Here is a 20,980-nt window from a genome sequence, read left to right as displayed (position 1 = left end):
ACGATTAATCAAATAAAAATAATTTGCACATTTTGCAGATTTTTCATAACTGATTAATCCAATTCATCTTTACAGGTCTCTATATCTCCCATATAAAAATACATTTAAGATATCTTTAATTAGAAATATGACTAGTCAAAACAATTACATTTGTTAAATTTACTTTATGTCTAGTCATAGTTTGTTGATATCTGAAATATACGTTTCAGGATATAATTAATTCCAGATATCTTGCATTAAAGCTTCCATATAAATCATGACATTGATTATACAAGTCAGAATATAATTAAAAATATCTGAATTTACCAATACATCTATTCATGAACCAATTTCCGATATCTGGACTGTTACGTGTGGTGAAGCTGATTTTATGCTAAAACTGCCTGCCATACCTATGTGCAGCTGTTGGAGCGTTACCTGGCTGCTGTGCGGAGTAGAGGCTCTCCTGCAGGAAGGGCATCGCCATGACGCCCTCCGTCACCCTGGCTGAGTACAGCTGCTCCTCCCATCCGAACATCCCAGAGCTGGCGCTCAGCCGGAACAGGCGGGGGGTGTAGTTGTACTTTCCAGGATCTTGATAACAAACACACGTCTTCCATTTAGCTCATTGCTAACTCGCCACCAGCGCACCGACCTCCCCCACCCCTCTTACCTTCCAGCATACAGTCGTAAGCCTTCTTGTCCTGCGGGCCTAAAGCCTTCAAAACCTCTGCCGGCTCAGAGCCTTCCTCCACCTCCTCCACCCTCAGCTTACTGCTGCTGTTCAGTCCCAGCTCTGAGGGACACCTGAGGAAGAGGCAGACCTATGAGTTCCCTTCAGGAGACAGTGAGGCTGTGAAGACCTTTCAGTTTCATCCCAAATCCTACCTCTGCTTCAGTTTGTCTGCTGCTCTTTTGGCCACCTGCTTGGCGTCTGCATGGGCTTTGCATCCGTGCCACAGGTAGAGGAGAGCTTTCTGAGCGTTAAGCAGCACCAGGCTGGCACGGGAACGCAGGCTGGCACGCTCACACGCCACCTCCACCAGGGAGGCCTCGGCCTGGGCCTCGCCGCGCACGCAGAACAGCCTCCAGCCACCTGGATGCAGCAAGCAGAGGGTGTTACTGCAGTCAGGATATGGGAGCTCAGCCGAGAGCTTCCTGGGTGTTTTTATGGAAAAGTTCAACGAAACAGGAAGAGCTGTTAGTTATTTAAAATAAAAAGCACAAAAGTTCACAATGAGCTGCAATTGTGGGTTTTATTTAAGAAACTTGCAGAAAACCAGAGGATGGAAGTAAAGAATGAAAGGAAATAAATTAATAAAGGAGAGAAAGTAGGAAAGAAGTTATAGATTAGAGGAAAGAGCAACATGAGAAATGAATAAAGGGAGAAAAGAAGGACGCAAAGGAAGCAAGGACAGGAGCAAGAAAATCTAAATCTTGGGTTTACACAGGAAAAATCCTGAAATCAAACGATGCTTTCCTGAGCAGGAGCCCTGTCAGCTGCAGGAAGTGACCCGTTTGTACCTGAGCTGCTGGCAGCATCGTCTCTGCTGCCCTTATGGATGACCAGTCCTCCCTGGAAGAGCTGCAGGAAACATGGCGGCTCCTTACCCTGAGTCACCAACACCTGCGCGGGCCAATCAGAAACAAGCATATGGAAGTCTGAACATTTCAGAGGAGGAGGCATCATGTGTTTGGATGTTTTTATTGACAGTTAGTGATGAGCTGACCTGTGACCCCCGGTGGCTGCCCAGCTCCACGGTCATCAGGGCCGACGTTCCTTTCTCGCTGGCGCTGGAGTGCCGGCCTTGCCAGAAAAAACACGCCGTCCTCTCTCTGCCGGGAGCCGCTGTGCTCAGTTCTCCGGGTTTCTGCCGCTTCCCGACTGAGACGAGTCAGAAAAGCCAGCGTGACCCGGTGAATCAGACGCCCCGCTCTCTCTCCCCTCTGACGGCTCGACTCGTTTTCACGCGACTCACCGAGCGTGGTGATGGAGTATTTCCAGCGGATGATGTAGGCGTCGCCCTCGTGGAGCTGGCCCACGCTCTCCTCGGGAAGCTCCTCCTCGCCGTGCTCCTTGATGTGCCACGCCTCCACCGCCACGGTGGCCAGCTCCGCCTGCCTGCCGTCCTCGGTCTTCACCAGGCCGTAGCCTCGCTGCACGTCCACGCCCTCCAGGACGGTCCGCACCGGGTCGGCCTCGTTGTCCAGCAGCGCTTTGGCGTCGCACGGCTGCAGCTCCAAGTCAAGCGGGGAGCGCAGGGTGGAATGATCCGGGCTCTGAGTACAACAACAAAATACTTGGTTCTTGTTTTGTTTCTGCATATTCGAAAAAAAAAAAAATGCAGCAAATATCTTAGTAGACTTAAAATAATTCAAAATTAACTTCAAAATAACTCCTCAACAATATGAAGGAGCTTCTTTAAGGGAATAATCTCTTAAAAGTGATGAAAAAGTTACAGTTTCTCTGGCAGATCATTTCAACATTGAAAAATATAAAGTAAATGTTTCCAAATACACAGAATTTATTTCTATGATGAATGTAGTAAACACACTTGATAAAAAATAATTAGTTTCCATCTTAAGGAGGGGGAAAAAAATACAACATTAAAAGATATTTCTAATTGCTATTTGAAAAAAAAAATAGCAATTAGAAATATATGGTAATGTGTTCATGATAATATTTATTTTTTAAATACGATATTCCACATTTTCTGCTTTTTCTACTTTTAAGGGTGTGGGGCGATTTTTAATTTTAATTAAGGACATTTAATTGGCTAAATTTAATGTCCTTCATTTTTGACATTTTCATTTATTAACTTTTACAAATATGATGACACAACAATAAAATCGCCCTGTGTTTATATTAAATTTAATACTGATACTTTTATGCTAACAAATTAGCAAAAAAGAACTAGAGCTTGATTATGCATTGTTAGCAAAATTATTTATGCTTTCCGTCTAAAACAGCATTTGAAAATTAGAACTGTAATTTATTACAATTAATTTACCAAAACGTGTCCTGATATCTACAGCTGATCAGGCTACGATGGGAAACGAACCATGAACCGGTAACACTGACTGACTCCAATCAGCTTTATGACCGGTACGGTTGGTGACTCTCGTTCCGGTCTCACCCACCTTGACTTCCTCTGCCTGAGCCGCTTCCTCTTTCTTCCGCTCGGCCCAGTCCAGGAACTTCTCCCTGAACAGCGACGTCTCGTTGTGCTCTGACAGCCGGCCGAACAGAGTCCAGCTGGGACGCCCCTCCCCCTTCCTGTAGGTCACACACAAACACACTTACTACAACACACATGCCGCCAAGTGTGTGTGCAGCTGTGCTGGAGCAGATTAACCACTAGGGGGCACCAAATAGACATGAAACAATGCAGCAGTCGTTTCTCCATATTTATGCACAACTCAAAGACGAGCAGCAGAAGTCATCATCTAATCTTGTCCTTTGGTGTCATTAACTCGTCATACTCACTGAGGTACGTCCGTATTATTGCAGGAGGAATCCAGAGGGTTGACTCTGCAGCTGCTGTAGTCGTAGCTGCCGCTGTAGAGCTGTTTGCCCAGTTTGACAGCTACTTTTCTGTCACCCAAGGGCACATCTTTTCCGTGCCATACGTACACTTCACTGCCAAAGTCAAAGACTAAAACCTGGTGTGTGGGTTTAGCAGGAGAAAAGAAGATTGGAAAAGCTAATTTAGCTACAGAAACGGCAGAAAACATTTAAAATGGGCGATAAAGACGATCAGGAGATGGAGATGCAACAATCTGGCTTCTCATGTCAGATTCTGATTCAGGATTTTGTCTCATTCTGAATAATTCAGGTGATGAAGGCCAAGAAGAAAAGGCTCTTTGATACACCCAGCAGGAAATGAAGAGGGGACTAAATGTCAAATGATGTCCCTGTAGTGAAAAAAAAAATAACGCAGTTTCTCATTTTAGTTTAGTTAGGATTGCCAAAATTATTTCTATTTGCAGCGTGTCAGAAACAGAATGGTAAACAGAAATTTTGTGTCTATTTTAAATCGGAAATGAACAGGAAGTGGAGGGAGGGAGCAAGGAGGAGAGATTCTGAAGTTGGGAATCGAAGTATTGCACTAATTTAGTTATAAAGGTGGTAGAAGTAATTCATTCAACTGATGATCCTAAATGACCGACAATGGATATTTTTAGAAAGTTTACGTAAACATTTGGTTTTAACTGTGTAAACCTAAGATTTTGGATCTACGTCATGAATGATAATAAAATTAATTTAATAATTACCTCCAAAAATGATAATTCAGCATCTAACCTGCAGATCTATCAAGGGAAAATCTCCTGATTCTGATCTCTGGTTGACTGATTGGTGCATCTCTAACAGTGATATGTTTGTTAGTGACGTTACCTCTTTAGAATCGAGCAGAGACACACTGGGGATGGAGGCCCAGGCATCTTCATGAGGCACCAGTTTGTCTCCCTGGAGTCTGTAAACCCCGTTAGAGTCCACCACCCCACTCTCATAGAGCTCGTCCTCCTCTGGGTCCCCTGCCCCTGTTACACATGCGCACAGATGCAGTATGTCAGTAATGGGACCACCTGTCTACTTATTCTGCTCATCTAAAACTTTCATACCTCTGTATTTAGTCTTTCCACCTATCAGGCTCCAGAACTCTTTGGCCCATCTGCTTTCAGTGTTGATGCCTTCCTCCAGCACGGACACCTGGGGAGCCTTGCAGCCAAGGTCCCGCTTGGCTTGAACAAAAGACGCCATCTCTGATGCCTGGCCGAAAAGAAGCACATGCAACACGTCATATATGTGCATAAATGGAGGATTTACTGCAGGTATCTTCAAAGTGCTCCACGCAGGACGTAATCCTGTCCTAGATTAGCGCCAGACAGTCTGCTACCAGTCTGAGGCATGTCAGATTGTGCAATGATTGCGCGCCGACTTACAGCGTCCCATAAAAATAAATAAAATGCTGGAACTTATCAGCAGCTTCAGAGTCTCCAGAATGCCTTTCGTTCAAAGTCAGAAATCTGGGTTCAGCAGCATTATCAGTAGAATGAGTTACAAACTACTATTATAAAGTCTGCACAGCGTATGTCATGCTATGTTGTGCAATGTTAAACCTGATGACAGCCTTTAGTGGCTCCATTCGACTTTTGCACCTGGACTGGCTCTGCTGCATTCTCCTCAGCAGACAGTCTGCATGCAATAAAACAGAATCAGACTGCAAATACAAACAACAAGGCTTTGGTCAAACTGTTCCCACATTTTGCGCATTGTTCTTCTACATCTGTAGAAATGATAAAGCGACTGAGAACATAGCTGCTATTGTATTGAAAAGCCTAAAGCAGTCACATCCAGGAGCTTGAAAATCAGAACAAATACGAGATTTGTAAGCATTATTGTTTGCTTAATGTTCCAGCAGGTTTTCCCACAGCAGGACCTTGTTTTGTTTAATAGAGATGATTCACCAGGTGAACTGCTACCTGTCTAAACATGTCAACAGAAGTTGTGAAAACCCCCTTCTGGGGAACTCTGAAGCGTTTGATTCAGTGTGAGCTTCCGTACCTTGGCTTTCTCAATGACGTTGGCGAATTCTCCGCTCCACATAAAGCAGTGCTTCGGGGTTATGAGGAGGAAGCAGTCCCCGCTGTTCAGCGAGCGCGCCGTCGGTTCGACCAGGCGCACCTGGATGTGCCTCCGACCTGCGGGCGGCAGCAGCTTTCACTTCCGTAACCAGGGGTCCCGAAACGGTTTTCATTTAGAACGACAGATTTGTCAGTCGTCTGCGGCCATTTTCAAAATGAATTTGTGGTAGGTATTTCTACGGTGGGAGGAAGAGGTTTAAATGTGGTTTTGGGAGATACTAGACACTGGGAGGAAGGAACGAAGTACAAGTAAGGACACAAGGCAGGGAAAGGAAGACGTAAGGGTTCATAGAAGGAGATAAGTTCAGAAAAAAGGGCAGACGCAATAAAGGACTGAGGGAAGGACAGAAGACAAACAAATTCTCAAAATACAAATGTTTCAGCTAATAAAACAAACTTTAACCAGCATATTACAAAAGTAACTTCTTTTTGATTCTTCAAAATAAACCAGTCATTTTTCTTATGAAGTTGTGGACACCGTTAATGTTTCGCATCATGCAGAGAGACGGAGAATTCCCTTGTGTTTTCTGACCTTTGATGCGAATAAGCATGAGCTTGTGAAAAGGCACGGCGCTGTTGTTGGTCACGACCTCTGTGGACTTCACGCTGCGCAGGTTGACCTTGCGAAAGTTCTCCTTGCTGGCGAGCCCGGCCAACGCCACGTCCGCCAAGTTGGAATGTTTCGCCACTTTGTGGGGAAAGAAAACGGGATAAAACAAAGACGTGATTATTATATTGTACCAACAGTAGTGCCTCTTTTCAGGCATTAAGTCATTTCTGCGCTTTAGGCAAAGATATTATTTCATAGTATGACTAAAAAGCATCAACAATACTTCAGTAGAAAGTGCTAGAGATGAGTCACGCTTTCGTATTACTTGGTTCATGTGAGCAACATTAGACAACGCTCGTGTTGTAATCCTGCCCACATCCTCAAGTGAAAAGCTGAAGCAAGAGTAGTCTGCAGAGCGACAGAGTGCAGACATGCAAACAACCTATGGCGTAGCATGAAAGTGTCCAGCAGCTGACCACATCATCTTTAAATACCCCCAACTTGTCTCCAGCCTCAACATTTTCACAATACACGTTTTCAGTTTCCATGCGAACAAGTACAGTCAGATCCTTGGGGCTTTTTTTCCTTTTTTTAAACATTTTGTCACACTATAATTACAAACTTTAGACCAACACAAACCTGAGCATAAATATGAAGGAAAACATTTTGTTTTTTAGTCAAATAAACTAAAACTGTGGTGTGCATTTGAGTCATTGTTCTCCCAGCAGCTCCTCACTGTGTATATATGCAGCTCCTCCAGAGCTAACATTAGCAACGTAGCTGCTCCTGGGTCCCAGTTTAGGTGAACGGCAATGTGTTGCTGTCTGTAGTTGGGCCATCCTCTTTCCCTTTGAGATGAGCAGGACTCAGAGATCCTCAAAGCATGGGATGTTATGTGAAATGACTATTTTAAAATCCTCCATAGCTACCTCACAGACCAGCCTGCGCCTTGGTATCCAATATCCTCCAATCAACCTCCAAGTCTTCACAGAACAGCTGCATTTACACTGTGGGATTGTGTATTGGAGTAAAATAGGCTGAAAACAAATGCAGGCCACACATTTCAGATTTTTATTTCTAAAAAAAAAAAAAAACGTAATCTCTTTTATTCCACTTCACAATTACATCATATTGTGTTGGTCTACCAGACAAAATCCCATTCATAAGCTGAGCTTTCTGGTTGTAGTGTCACAGGAAGTTTCACGGATGTGAAAATTAAGAGAAGCTAAACGTGGAAAAATCCAGAAGAGCGTCTTCACTGCTTTGTCATCCAGCTTATTTGCCGGATTGCTCTAGGTAAATATCTTATTTACTTTAGGGAAATGTGAGCAGACTTACTCCTCTCAACTTGAATCCTCTTGGTCTCCACTGACGCCACGTTAAGCCTCTGCTCGGTGTAAACCTGCCGGATGTCGTTACGGGCAGCGAGAGCCCGCAGGGGATTCCTGGAGCCCTGATTCCTTCTGGCTGGTCGCACCGCTCGCTTGTGCTCTGCTACCGCTGAGGTCAGCCTGGAGGCGAATTGCAACAAAGAAGTATTTTATTTATATTAAATAGAAAATACAATCTTGCTTTCTTAACACTTATGGACAGCAAAACTGTGTTAGTGCAAAAGTGGAAGAGTGGAAGCAAATATTTCCTAACGCATCAGAGGTGATAAATATCACCAGGGCAAAAGAGAAAGACACATGGGATTGTTTTAAACTAACTTTGGTGTATCAGCCTGGATGTCACTCAGGTCTTCCTCAGTCAAAATCACGCTGGACTCCAGGAGAGTGGACGGGGAGACAGGTTTGTAGAAGTTGCCAAACGTCTCATCGTCGTCCAGAGTCATCACCTCTTTCTCCATCTCTGCCGTCACCTCGATGGTGGACGACTTGGCTTTGCCCACACCTAATCCCACAGAGCCCATGAAGAATGCCAGGAAGCAGGAAGAATGAGACTGATTTTGTTTTAGCTGGTGAATGCTCATGACTTAGCATAGTTTAAAATAAGAGCAATATGCGGCCTTCTTAAATAAAATAAATTAGGGCTGTACAATATATTAAAAATATCTAGTCATTCATATCAGTGCATGCAGAAAGCTGCTGTTCTGTTAGCTAATAGTGGGGCTAATTTTTAATTTAGTGCTAGCCAACTAAAAATATTTAGTGAAATTATTTTCTGGAAAAATTTGCTAATTTACTTGGCTGAGGAATTCTTCAAGTAATTAAACAGCAATATCCATGCTCTTATTTTGAAGTGCTGTTTACACAGAAGTTTCTTCTGTCCTCCGTTTTTTTCTAAGTAGCTTTATTTAAAACAAGAGACGTACAGGAACGAAATAAAAGTCAGACAGCAGAGAACAATGTTTGAACATAAAAACAATGTCCAAAGGAATTATAGAACATGTCAATTATAGTTTAAAAATTAAACTGGACCTTAAAGGTCGTAGTCTTTCAAGTGCAGACATAATTTGAATTGAAGTCATAATTTTAGCATTAGCTTCCGCTACATACCGTTTTGGTGTAGTGCTTTAGCAAAACTCATTTTTTTAGTTAGCAGCTTTGATACCTAAGAGTGTTAGTGAACTCATGCTTTGTTGACAGAGTCAAAATAAACATTTAAAGTAAATAGCAGCACAGATTGTACCTTTATTGTGGAGTTTGTCAAGGAAGGACTCCAACTTGTCGAGACGTTTATCTCCCTCCACTTTGACGTCAGTCCTAGTGGAGATTTCTGCCCGGTGGACAGAGAGATTTAGTCAGTCCATGTGAAGTCAGCAGGCAGGTTGAGGCGCCTAAACAGTCTCCTTAAACCACTAAGACCAGGTTTAAGAAACAAAAGCATTACAGTTGAATCCCAGACAATACCTTCATGTGGTTTCACAGGCGTGGCGTTGGACTTCTTCAGAGTGATGATAGGCGGCTCGTCCTTGGACACGAGACCTGAAGCCGCACGACACGGAAGTTATTCCTTTCCTGGTTTTTCAAAGAGCTACAATATTAGCAGCTTGTGCCAGTTGGTGGTTGCGGTAGCTCAGGTAACATGTTGCCTTTCTTCGTATCTTTGTTTGGATTAGAGTTTCTACTGAGCTTTTGTCTGTTTTCCTGAAAGTTTTCTGCACGGTTTTATTTGCATTTTTCCTTCAGAGAGACGTTTGCAAAGCAAATTGCAGTGCCTGACACTGCTCATCAATATGCCTGTCAGGCTTAAGGATACAGCCGCACAGCAAATAAATAAAAGTAAAAACACCCTACCTTTCTTGGCCATTCGTCCAGCCACCGTGAACTGAACCGAGTCATTGGCTGCTCCTTTGCCTTTGCTCTTCCACTGCTCCTCTTTGTCTTTGAGGATCTTCATCCTCTCTGCCAGCGACATCTTGGGCTCCAGATCAACATTGGACTTCTGTTGGATTCAGATACGACCCAGTTAGAACTCTGTGAGGACATTGATTTTCTCCAGCGCTGGTAGATTCCCATGCAATATATCTCACACATTAATAGATAAGGATGCAAGAAAAGTGTTTGCATGACACAAACTTAATTTAAAAAGAAGCATTCAGATTCTGACAGGATACAACCACAAACGTCCATGTCTTTTTTTTAATTATGTGTATGGAATAAACAAAAATGGTTGTGCTGGATTTTATTTAGGTTCATCAGACAACAAGAGGATGAATACAGAAAAAAACAGTTTTCAAATGTTTTACTTTCTTGCTAACTGTGCATTTCAAATAATTCAAGTAAGATGACAAAATGTGAATAAGCTAAATTGGTGTGAATAGTTTTGCAATTTTACAGAGACAAAAGATTTAAATATATGAATAATATCTGCAAGAACAAGTTGAGCCTCTGGTTTTCCAGCACTTATCATGTAGAGTTCATTATGTCTCTGTGATATACTCTCCTGTCATGCTAGCATTCAAAGTCAATGATTCAAAAGTAACTTTATTAGGACACTGCAACTTAGCAGCGCCATTAAAGTAAATATAAACCCCCTCCACACATATATTTACGGCATGTTAAGATTACATAAGAACTATTTCTATCACACACTCGTTTTTCTGTAAAAATGAGCAACTCAGAGTGTGTAATTCACTGTGACTGGCGACTTCATTTCAGCAACAAGTTACAGCAGAAGCAGAGCCATCAGAAAGCAATCCCAAAAAGAAAAATGTCTGCTTTTGAAAAAAGGGCTTGCCGAGCATTCATCAACAAGTATTCCCGCTGTTGTGTGTTGACATGAAACGTGTCACGTTCTCTCACTTCAGAGCGACTCCAAGTCAACTTTAACTACTTGAAATTAAAGTAAAAGATAAACAAATGTTCAGGACTCCTGCAGCTAAGCAGCGAGTTGCAGTCCCAGAGGACGTTTTTCTTTGTGGCTGAATGATGATCTGTGGGATCTCCTGACTGTCGTCATCTTCACGCTCTGCAGTCATTTTAAGCATTTGCAGATGTCTGCAGCTTTAAAGGGGAAAACATGTTGGGATGAAGCAGTGATGAAAAGCACTCTGGCATGGGAAAATAGACGTGTTGGCGTTCCTTAAATCTTTTAATCATCACACTGAGGCTGATTGCTGTCGCTCCACAGAAAGATTGGAAGGAAAATAAAAAGTATATTGGATTCTATTCAGCAATGTAGCAGATGCAGAGTTGATGATTTTCAGACAAAGGATTCCCCCCCCAAAAGTCACAACTTTATTTAGTAGTTTTATCTAATAACAGACTAGACAGATATTAAAGCTGACATTTACAGGAAGCTGTTGTTTCTTGTGTCTTTCAACAACTTTTTAAATTGAATACTCCCTGTCGTGGACCATAGAAACAGAATTAACCACAGAAGAAAAAGAAGCATGTTTCCCTGGTGACATAAGAAAAGTTCAAAGAATCCCATTTGATCATCCTGATATACTGCAAACTGTTTCCAATCCCATCTCTGCTTCACACACACCCACACACTCGCAAACACAAATGGAAAACAGAGCTGCCATGTCTGACTGCCCATCAGCCGGGGCTTTAGCATCTCACCCAAGGGTGGATGAAACGAGTCGACCTACTGAGCCAGAGCCCTACAAAAACACTGGAGCTGAGCATCAAAATGAGCTCATTGTTTACTTTGCATGTAAAAAGAAGCGTTGACACGGGTGAGTAAAGCCCTCTTTCAGGCTTGTGCTGCATTTTATTGAAAAGATGGAAACTGAACATCTGTGTCTTAACGAGCAGCCTGGAGGTTTTTTCTTACATTTTCCTCTGCCATTCTGAGAAAAACCGGTCCCTGTAACATATGTACGTTGGTGACAGGAGTAATAAAAATGAAACCATGCTTACGAGTTTGAGAATGAGGTGAAATCTTGATTAAACGTCTAAACGTTCAGATCCAACCATATTTAACACAATGCAGCATTGAGTTAATTTTTCATCCGGTTGATATACAGTCAGGTTCAGCATAAGTGCAAACATGTCCGCATATAGAAGTCCTCTTTGTCCCCTCAATAAAACCATGCATATCACGAGCGACCAGCTGAACGCCGAGGATTTGACAGACTGATTAAGACATTAATGGTATGCAAACACCCAGCAGCTTCTTCAAATAAACACATCATATTTTATAAAACTTGAAATGCTTAAAGCACCACATTAGAGACACTTTAAATCGGTAGCATTCAGCGATGCTACCGTATATACATACACAACTACCTAAACATGAGCTCTATTACATTCTTCTGTCCCGTCATAAACTACAGCTACAAACCTGTCTGGAGTCAATCACAGAGGGGAAATACCTTGGCCTGACGGGACTCCAGAGATGATGAGGCCCCCAAAAACCTGCAGCTTTTCCCCTCTAACCCAGCTGTGGCCTTCAGCGTAAACACAGGTATAAACCACCTGTGAAGCAGCAAGATACATTTAAATTAGCTCCGACTTCTCTGTGAGGAACAAAAATGGAGACGGCTTGTCTGGGACACATGCTGCATGAAAAAAGCAACATAGTAAGAAGGGGTGCGCCGATAAATTGGTGCCGATTTCTTTCATTTTGGGAGGGAGGTCGGCAACAGGCCGATTCGTGACGAATCGATCTTTTCCACCAATCATCTCTCGCTCTCTGCTAAAGTCTGAAAATCAGCCATAGCTGCCTTTCCATTACAAATGTGTGCAGAACATTGTCAATGAAAATGCTGCACCATTATCCTCAAACTACTTCTTGTCTTCTTCTTTGTGGGTTGCACCAGTGGCAACATCTGCTTGTTGATCATGTGGCTTGTCTGATGCAAAAAAGGTGTTTTCATTGCTGCTTTTCAAAATAAACCAATTCTGATTCATCCCCCCATCTCAAAAATCTCCAAAAAATAAAAAATAAAATAAAATAAAATTTGAGATTTTTCAAAATCTCAAATTGCGCAGTTGTATGGTCAATAGAAACACAAATATTCTTTACTTTTGACATGAGAGAGGCCTGACTGACAGACGAGAAGGGCATGATTAATAATCAGTCACCCCACTGTTGCCAACTTAGCATCTTTGTTGCTATATTTAGCAACTTTTCAGACAAATAAATGAATAAATAAACAAATAAATAATTGGAACTGGCCAGAAAACTGTAATCAGTGCATCCCTAATAGTAAGCAAGCCCATGCTAAACAGGAACATGCGCCATTTCATGTGCACACACTCACCTGGAGAAATGAGGAAAGGTAGACAGGCAGGTGTCAAAGTCAAAGAAAGGAGCAGAGTCTGTAGATGTAGACAGGAGCCACAGAGGGCAGGAGGAACTAGGAGAGCAATAAAAGAGTAAAAAACAAAGAAAGGAGGGAAGGAGAAAGGAAAATTACAAGCGGAGAATGGGGAAGATGCAGATTACGGTTTCAAGATTTTACACGGAAGTCTACAGGAAGTGAGTGGGGTGGGAATGTTCATATGCGTTTGGAGATGCAAAGACAACAAATCATAATGTGCACAAATGAATAATTTCTATTCAAAGTGGAAGGATATAAAACCAGTTTTCAGATCTAAAAGCTATAGAAAAAGAAAAAATATTATGCTGCAGGCCTTATACAGACAATCCTGTTTTTGTTGATTTGTTGACTCATTACATGTATACAAAACAAAGTATACATGTAATTTATACATGTAAATTTGGAAATGCAGGAAAATCCTGCATTTCCAAATTATTTATAGATTTACTATAATATGTTTGAAAAGTCTTCACAAGGGCAGACCTTCATTTACAGCCACAAAGCAGCTTTTTCCATGTTGTTTGCTGACCTTTTGTGAAAAAACCCCAAAACAAAACAAAAAGATGTCATCAGTCATCACAACATATGACTAACAATTATTCCTCATGACTCAACTTGCCTCGTTTTGAATCAAATTTACAACCAGGCATCGCTTTACAACACCAGGGTGCAGAAAAAGGCTCAGCAGGTCTAACAGGAAACATCTGGACCTAATCACAGCCTCAACCCTACATGTTTTATTCTCCATCATTTCACATTTCTACCAAAGAGCACAAACATCTGATCTAACTGTGTAAGCTTGAATGAAAATAAACACCAGAACTTCAAAAAACAAAGCAGTTTTCTCAAAAGAGAAAAAAAAAAAAAAAAACGTTGCAGGAACGACCATGTGTGAGCTGAGGAAGAGATGGCTTTGGTGCTCGAATCTGTGCTTTGCAGACATCCTATTTAAGCAAAGGCCATAATTTCAGACAGAAATAAAAGGAGAAGCCCTAAAGACCTTCTGGACAACTGCTTGGCCCTCGCTCATGCGTGCGAGGGTTGCAAATGCACATTTTTACGCTATGGATTTGTGCTGATGTGTCATAATCAAGAGCGACCACACAAATAAAATATGACATCATAGTTCAGCATGTGACAGAGGAGGGGAACTGGGTCGAATTTTGTTGAGCAGCTTTTTCCAGACTTGGAGAGGATCTGAGGTTAGCTCATCATTTGGATGAAGTTTGAGCTCCAACCAGAAATCCCAAAAGGGGGTCACTGATGTTCACAGACATCGAGTCAAAAGATGCTCTACACAGATGCACAACGTGGCACAACGCGTTGTGCAAACACGAGCTCTGTGAATGGAATGGTTTAAAAAAAAAATAAAGAAAAAAAAAATAGTGTGTCGTTTACTTTCCAACTACAAGCTCTTCTGTGCAGGTGCTCATATTTTCACTGAGAAGGGTGTGTGAGGTGCATAAGATGATGGCATGCACAACTATTCCAGGATTCGTGGTACAAAACTGTTTGACCTGAAAGTTTATACAAATACTGGCGAGAAAATCAATTATGTGGTGAACACAAAACGCTGGCATGTGGAGAAATCTATTTTTCCAACCTTGAGAACAGGAGAGGAACAAGTGAGCAGAAAAGCCAGAAGAAGAAGGACGCATTAGGTTGGAGGCTTTTCAGGTGTTTGGTCATGGTGTAGAGTTTTATTTTTACAAGTGGAGGGAAGCTGAGCTCTGGATCTCCGCTCTTAAACCCCATAGCTCTGAACCACATGCTCTCCTGGCAGCGGCCGGCTGGAGGAAATATGCTGATTCAGCAGACGGAGAGACATGTCCACAGCCAAGTCGCCCCTTACGTCTGCACATAGCCAAGCAGAGGCTGAAGTGTTTGGCTGGGTTCGCTCATTACTGCCACTTCTCCGAAGCCCTAAATAAAACTTGGTGCCATCATAAAACCGATGCAATGCAATAAATATGGCTTTTATCATCAAAGTCTGAGTAAGAAAACAATAAATATGTGCTTTAGCGGTGTCACGTCAGAAACAAACTAATGGATGTGAATGATTAAAATCACACCAGCAAACGCGTAAAATATCCTTTGGTTTAAAAAGCTGCTGTGACCCTCCGAGTCCCAAACACTTTCCATATATTGGCTGCGCCTCATTACTTCAGAGAGACAAAAACACCAGACTTTTCCAGAGAGAAAGGAAAAATGGAGGGAATACAAGGAAAGACAAAAATGAGTAAGAAAGGAGACAAAGAAAAACTAGAGGAAAGAGGAAAGATTTCACAAAGAAGATGATGAAGGAGAGAAAGGACAAGTAGAAGGAAAGAATGATGGAAGGAAGAACAAAATGAAGGATGAATGGACAGAATATTGGGATGAAAGGATATTGAATAATTTCTGTAAAGAGAAATATTTTCTCTTAATAATTTCTCCTTTGTTTATACATATCCAGACATGAAGAATACTGAAATCAGATTTTGAACCATAACTCCAATTCAGCTTCCAGATTCCTAGACGGCACTTCAATCTCGTTTAAAAATGTTCAACTTAAATTTGGTTCCACTTTATTACCAACTATGTTCAAAAAGCAGAAAATCTGCAGCAAATATTTGATATTTAATTTGATTCTTGTCTTTAAATAAAAACAGCTTATTTTGATGTGATAGAGCCGGTGTGGGAACTGACCTTTTTCTTCCAGGCAGTCTCAGCATCGTGAAGCTGGGTGAAGCGATCTGCCAGTGACGTTTGGATCACCTGCGGCGGTTTGGACTTCCTCGGTCTGTCCTTATTTTCAGCGTCCTCGCCAGACGACACAGCCAGTCTGAGGAAAAAAAAAAAAAAAAAAAAAAAGGCGTCATTGTAATTATTGCGGAGCTCTTCAAACTTGATCCAAACAGTTTTTGCTTGTCTTGTTGGAAAACCTTATTTTGTGTCAGAAGTAAAAGTAGTGAAAAGAACTATCAAAAATTTTCCCAACTGTTTAGGTTTAGGCCCGGTTTAATAGAACTCAATCAGTTTGTCTGGAAAGTTTGATTCGTTTGTGAATTAATCTGCAAACTCAGGTCCATCTAAAAACCGAAGTCTCGGTTCGGTTGAAGTGAACTTTGGTGCGTATGTGAATGCAAGCGTACCGGAGACCGAACTGCAGCGCAGTGCATTCTGGGTAAATACAACCAAAGCATGTCCGTGGTCTTTTACCAACGACAAAAGAGAAATCCTACAACCGCTAAAATCTGACACTACTCCATTGTTGTCTACACATTGCGAAGGAGTGAGTTGTGCTCATGTCTACTTCTGAGGTTTTCGTGTCGTTTCCTTCAACAACACGATGCAGCGCCACTAGAGGCGAGGGGAGGAACAAGTTGGGTTTTGACTGTTTGACACAATGCAGTGAGAAAATGAACCACACCAGCTGAAAATGTAACAAATGTTAAAATGTTTGCCCCAAATCTAAACTATTCTACTAGACTATCAGGTGTTTTATTTGCTGGTATTTTCCTGTTTGATTCCATCACTATGAGCGCGTCTGCGCGTATCCTGACCTGTGTTTCAGCGCGGAGCCTTGACTCTGATCCAAGCTGCTCTCCAGCTCGTCGACGTCCTCGGAGACGGTCGACGTGGTCTCCAGGCTCTCATCGGGCGACGGACTCCGCATCTCCTCAAAGCTCTCTCTGCTGCTGGTGCTGCCGCCGCTGTTCTTCTCCTTTCGGTGCACGCTGAAGCTGCCCCCGTCCGGGATGTCATCAGCTGGTGAGTCGTCCTCTTTATCGCTCTCCCTGCTGACCTCTTCCTCAACATCCTCCTCTTCTTCCACTTCGTCGTCCTCGTCTTCCTCTTCTTCATCGCTCTCAGGGTGGCTCAAGGTGACGCTGGTTTGCCGGGAAGGCATCCCGGTCGACATGCCCTCGCTGTGGTCCGACTCCACGCTGGTGGAGCGGCTCTTCTTTAGGATTCCCCTGATGCCCTGAGGCCCAGAGTCTTGGCGCTGGAGCGAAGGTGCAGAGTGGCTGAGTGGACTGGGAGGGGGCGACGCATCTCTGTTCTTGCTGGGAGGAGAAGCTCGGTCTGACAGGAAACTGAAAGGCTGCAGCAGGGGAAGAAGAAGAGACACGATTCAACTGTCAGAACAACATAAATTTCGTTTCGCCTGGGGACGATAACTCTGTAAGACGACAAGTTTCAACAGTTTGTCTTTCTGTATATTCCACAAAACACTGAAAACCCCAAAGTTTGTTTTGCTGCTCTGAGCCAACTCATGCCTTTGCTCCATTTCTCACCCATTTATTGCCATTTTGTCTTTTCCTGCTTCCATTCAGCATGTAAACAAGCTAATTTATTAAAAAGAAAAGACAAATATCAGAAGATGTTTTCAAAAACTTACTTTTATATTTTTTTGTTTTAAAGGCATGCAAGGCCTTAATGTTTGTGACCAAAATCTGTAATACAACTGAAAAAAAAAATACAATTTCAGTCTTTTTTCCCTTTTGAATAAAATCAAAAACATTTTGCAATCTAACAGGGAACAGATGTCACATGAAATAAAGCTGCAAGGCTGAGGCATCTAAAAATATCTAACGCTTTAAAGCTGTGATCAGTAATTTAAGACTGCAACACCAAGTAACGTATGCAGTGTGAGCTCAGTATGTTATCACTTAGGAGAGCCGACAGCAGCTGGAACAGTCCCCACGCATTGTACGGACGGGCCAAAGGTTGGGAGGGCGTGCTGATTTAGGAGGAGAAGCAGATTGTGAGAGCAGGCTGGGTGTGACAGTGTAATGCTAACCTGGTGGTCTTCTTTAATAAATACTGGAGCGCAGAGTGCCGCTGGATGTGTGTGTGTGTGTGTGTGTGTGTGTGTGTGTGTGTGTGTGTGTGTGTGGAGTTAAAATCATTAAGATTTGGGCAAAGTATTGACATTATGTCTGCTTATGGAAAAGAACGAGTCAGGATCTATGTTGTAACTCTACATTAAGAGTATGAATTATAAACTGAAAGGTGACTTCCAAAGAAAGAAAGAAAGGAAAAAATAAAAAAGGAATCTAAACTAAACCAGGCCTTAAAAACACCCAGCCAAACTTCAAGGTGCGTAAGGATTTAGGAATTGGCTTGCATGAGGTCTTTTTCAGTGCAGGAAAATACAATCCATCCAAACACAACCCACAGAGATCCCTTTAATACTGCAGCTGAGTTCATAGATTTATGAAAATGTGATCCAATTCTTAAGCAAATGTTTTAGCTTTAGAGCTGCACAATACATCAAATTTCACATTAAAACTGACCTGCTTCTCCTCGGTAGTGGCAGTATTTTCCTGCTGCTCCTTCCAGGAAGATTCCTGAGTTGACTCTTCCATTGCTTTTTCTTTATCAGCATTGGAGAGGCTGCAATTATCAGAAAATAATGCACAAGGCTGATGGGAAGAATACACAGAAATGGGTAACAATGTAGATTTCAGTAATCAAAAAACTTAGGAGGACAGAAAAAGCACATTAAAAAGCAAACATAAATTTAATAAATAAAATTCAAGCTGTATGATACATTGGTGTACATAGGAGAGGCTTTGTTTCACTGCAACTAAGCTAATCATTAATATAGATCACAATTTAAATGCACAATTATTTAGTTGTTCTAATATAGTAATGAAATCCCATTTTAATGTTACATCTCCTCCTAATACATATAATTGACAACCCTTCAGAGCAGAAGGCATAGCAAAATGTTCTGAATGTTAATTTCCTCATATCACAACTAGCTGAAACTTGTATTGACAGATCAGAGCATCACAAAACCAGACAACATTCTGGTGCATATTTACTTTGTGCATTCAGTAGGTTTTTTATTTTTATTTTTTTTACCACATTTAAAGACTGTGAAACAAAACGTTCAGTCAAAATTTATGTCAACATCTGCATCAGTCATTTCAATCTGGGAAAACAACAAGAGACAGTCAGAGACGATGCGTTCAAGAGCACCATCCTGTTTCCAACGCGTCCGTTTCTAAACCGATGGGAAACTGATTCAGCATAATCATAAGAGTCAAATCTGTCAATGGTAATGGAGGTCCATTTATAAAGAGCCCTAGTTTTATTGACCACTCAATGTGCTTTACACTAAGAGCCACGTTTGTACAAACACTCAATGCAGCATTTCTGTCTCTCCATTACACTCAGATCGTTAATGACAAATAGACTGTCAGCGTCTTCCTGAAGGAAACTTTGACATAAAAAAATTCAAGTCAAATAAAATGTTTTATTTTTCTTTTACAACTGTGTTTCAGCTGTAAGTTATGTGTGGGAGGTAGTGGAAGCTCAGCTGGCCCACGGACAGTCAAATCCTGTCCGGGAACTGTCTTTTAATTACCTCACGCTTCACATTTTTATTTAAAGTTGTTTTTATTTAATCAGAGAAAATTCTTATTTTGTGTAACTAAAGTTTGCCAACAGGACCAGCGACAAAGTCTTAAGTGGAGACAATAACATGAACTCAAATGCTTCCTGATTGGGCGGGAAGCTGAACAGTATGAATGACGACTCAGGCCTTATGCAGACAATAAAGAAAAACTGAAAGAAAACTCAAAGGTTGCAAACTGCACTGTTAACTACAGTCTGGCTGTCAGCACAACATTCGCTCCATTTTGGTGCAAACTATTGTGTGTTTGTATATTAATAGTCTCATGCGGGCTAGTCCTACAGGTTTACCTGCCTGGTTTATCCCATATGACATTTGACAGGCATTCAATAGGATCTGTAATAACCTCTCCGCTGCATTCAGCATGCTCTGTTTGCTGCGCGTGGGTGGCACCGCTTTCCAAGTTGTTTCAGTCTATTATCACTGATGTCTGAGCCCCAGCTCACAAAATCCATTAGGAAGCAAAGAGGTCGGATAAAAATCAAATAAAGCAGTCCTACCCACGCTGAAATCACTGAAGCGCTCACCTGGTGGAAGTTCCCTCCCTGTCACTGCTGATCAGTTGATGCTTTGCGCTGTCATCACAGCGCTGGGTGCTGCTACCATCCACTTCTCCCTCCACTTCCTACAAATACAGAAAGGTTGGGGAAATAAAGATTAGGCCAAGATATGGAAGCAATCCTGTCAAAGTTCTACTCCAGCTGTAACGAATATCCCGATAAAGGAAGTGAGTGAATAAATAAGACTCCACCCCTTCTTTTAAGAATGGTAGTTAACCCTTGCAGTGCTCCAGCAAAGCTGGAATGTAGCAGAATGCTGCTCAACATAAGGAATAAATGTATAAAAATGTAATTAAATGCACTAATACTAAGTGTACATTTTTGAGCGAATGCATTTTTATCCATCCATCTTTTGTCTGTTCCATGAAGGGTAATCGGGTAGCTGGTGGAGGAAAAATCTAAAGATGAATGGACTGGTTTCCAGATTTAGAACACAGAAGTGTTAAAGTTGAGGAATAATTTGTTGAGCAAAAATAGAAAGTTGCCTATTTGGAATTACTTTGGCTTTAAACGGGATAAGAGAGTTATTCTACAGGATGTAAGCAGAGCGCTTTGCCAACTGTTTCAGCAAAGGACTAAAACACGGCAAACTTCCTTGAGCATTAAGTGTTGATTATGCTACGCAATAACCCGGTGCTGCAGCTCCATCGTCAAGCTCTGTCTGATAAAGGTTTTCACCAGCAGAAAGACAAATAAATGCAAAAAGGACAGCAAACTTAAAAACTCGGTTCAACCGAATCATACAGATAAGGAGAATGCCTTCCTTAGTGAATGAACTTGAAACATCTTTTAAATTTCTTCTCTCAGCTGGGTTCAAAACTACTACCTGTACTACAAAACCTCACAGTATGTTTATCTTTCATATCCACTATCCTTAAAAAAAAAAAAAAAAAAAAAAAAAGAATATGCAGGCTGCACCTGAAGAAAAACTGAAATCAGCCAGAAACCTGATGGGTGCATCTCCAGATACATCTATGTAGCAACTTGTTTTAGCAAGATACGGTTACATTTTCACTTCAGGGACCTTTAGCAGGAACCACTGCAACTGTAATAACTCTCCTCTGTTTCTAGGGCATGTATCAAGGTTAATCTCAGACCCAGGTGGACATTTGCACCAG

At 41.9% G+C, this 20,980-nt stretch overlaps 1 protein-coding gene across 1 annotated transcript in view; it reads right to left on the bottom strand.

Annotated features, from left to right (window-relative positions):
* Positions 1-20,980, bottom strand: part of LOC106954779 (supervillin-like) — a 49,100-nt gene that overhangs the window by 2,325 nt on the left and 25,795 nt on the right. Inside the window, exons 5-25 of the mRNA XM_015044527.1 lie at positions 19,830-19,927; positions 18,176-18,275; positions 16,439-16,980; positions 15,582-15,717; positions 9,415-9,562; positions 9,028-9,102; positions 8,807-8,893; positions 7,885-8,068; positions 7,514-7,686; positions 6,158-6,313; positions 5,546-5,682; positions 4,603-4,750; positions 4,376-4,521; positions 3,467-3,642; positions 3,121-3,256; positions 1,959-2,259; positions 1,710-1,864; positions 1,504-1,606; positions 868-1,075; positions 653-786; positions 418-573 (exon numbers count right to left, since the gene is read on the bottom strand). Coding sequence (XP_014900013.1) covers positions 418-573; positions 653-786; positions 868-1,075; positions 1,504-1,606; positions 1,710-1,864; positions 1,959-2,259; positions 3,121-3,256; positions 3,467-3,642; positions 4,376-4,521; positions 4,603-4,750; positions 5,546-5,682; positions 6,158-6,313; positions 7,514-7,686; positions 7,885-8,068; positions 8,807-8,893; positions 9,028-9,102; positions 9,415-9,562; positions 15,582-15,717; positions 16,439-16,980; positions 18,176-18,275; positions 19,830-19,927 — 3,499 coding nt within the window. The remainder of the gene's footprint in view (positions 1-417; positions 574-652; positions 787-867; positions 1,076-1,503; positions 1,607-1,709; positions 1,865-1,958; positions 2,260-3,120; positions 3,257-3,466; positions 3,643-4,375; positions 4,522-4,602; positions 4,751-5,545; positions 5,683-6,157; positions 6,314-7,513; positions 7,687-7,884; positions 8,069-8,806; positions 8,894-9,027; positions 9,103-9,414; positions 9,563-15,581; positions 15,718-16,438; positions 16,981-18,175; positions 18,276-19,829; positions 19,928-20,980) is intronic.

The sequence above is a fragment of the Poecilia latipinna genome, unplaced genomic scaffold (assembly GCF_001443285.1).
Source record: "Poecilia latipinna isolate Pla-1442-1.1 unplaced genomic scaffold, P_latipinna-1.0 Scaffold680, whole genome shotgun sequence".
NCBI classification, from domain to species: Eukaryota; Metazoa; Chordata; class Actinopteri; order Cyprinodontiformes; family Poeciliidae; genus Poecilia; species Poecilia latipinna.
This window is presented reverse-complemented; position numbering and strand designations above follow the sequence as displayed.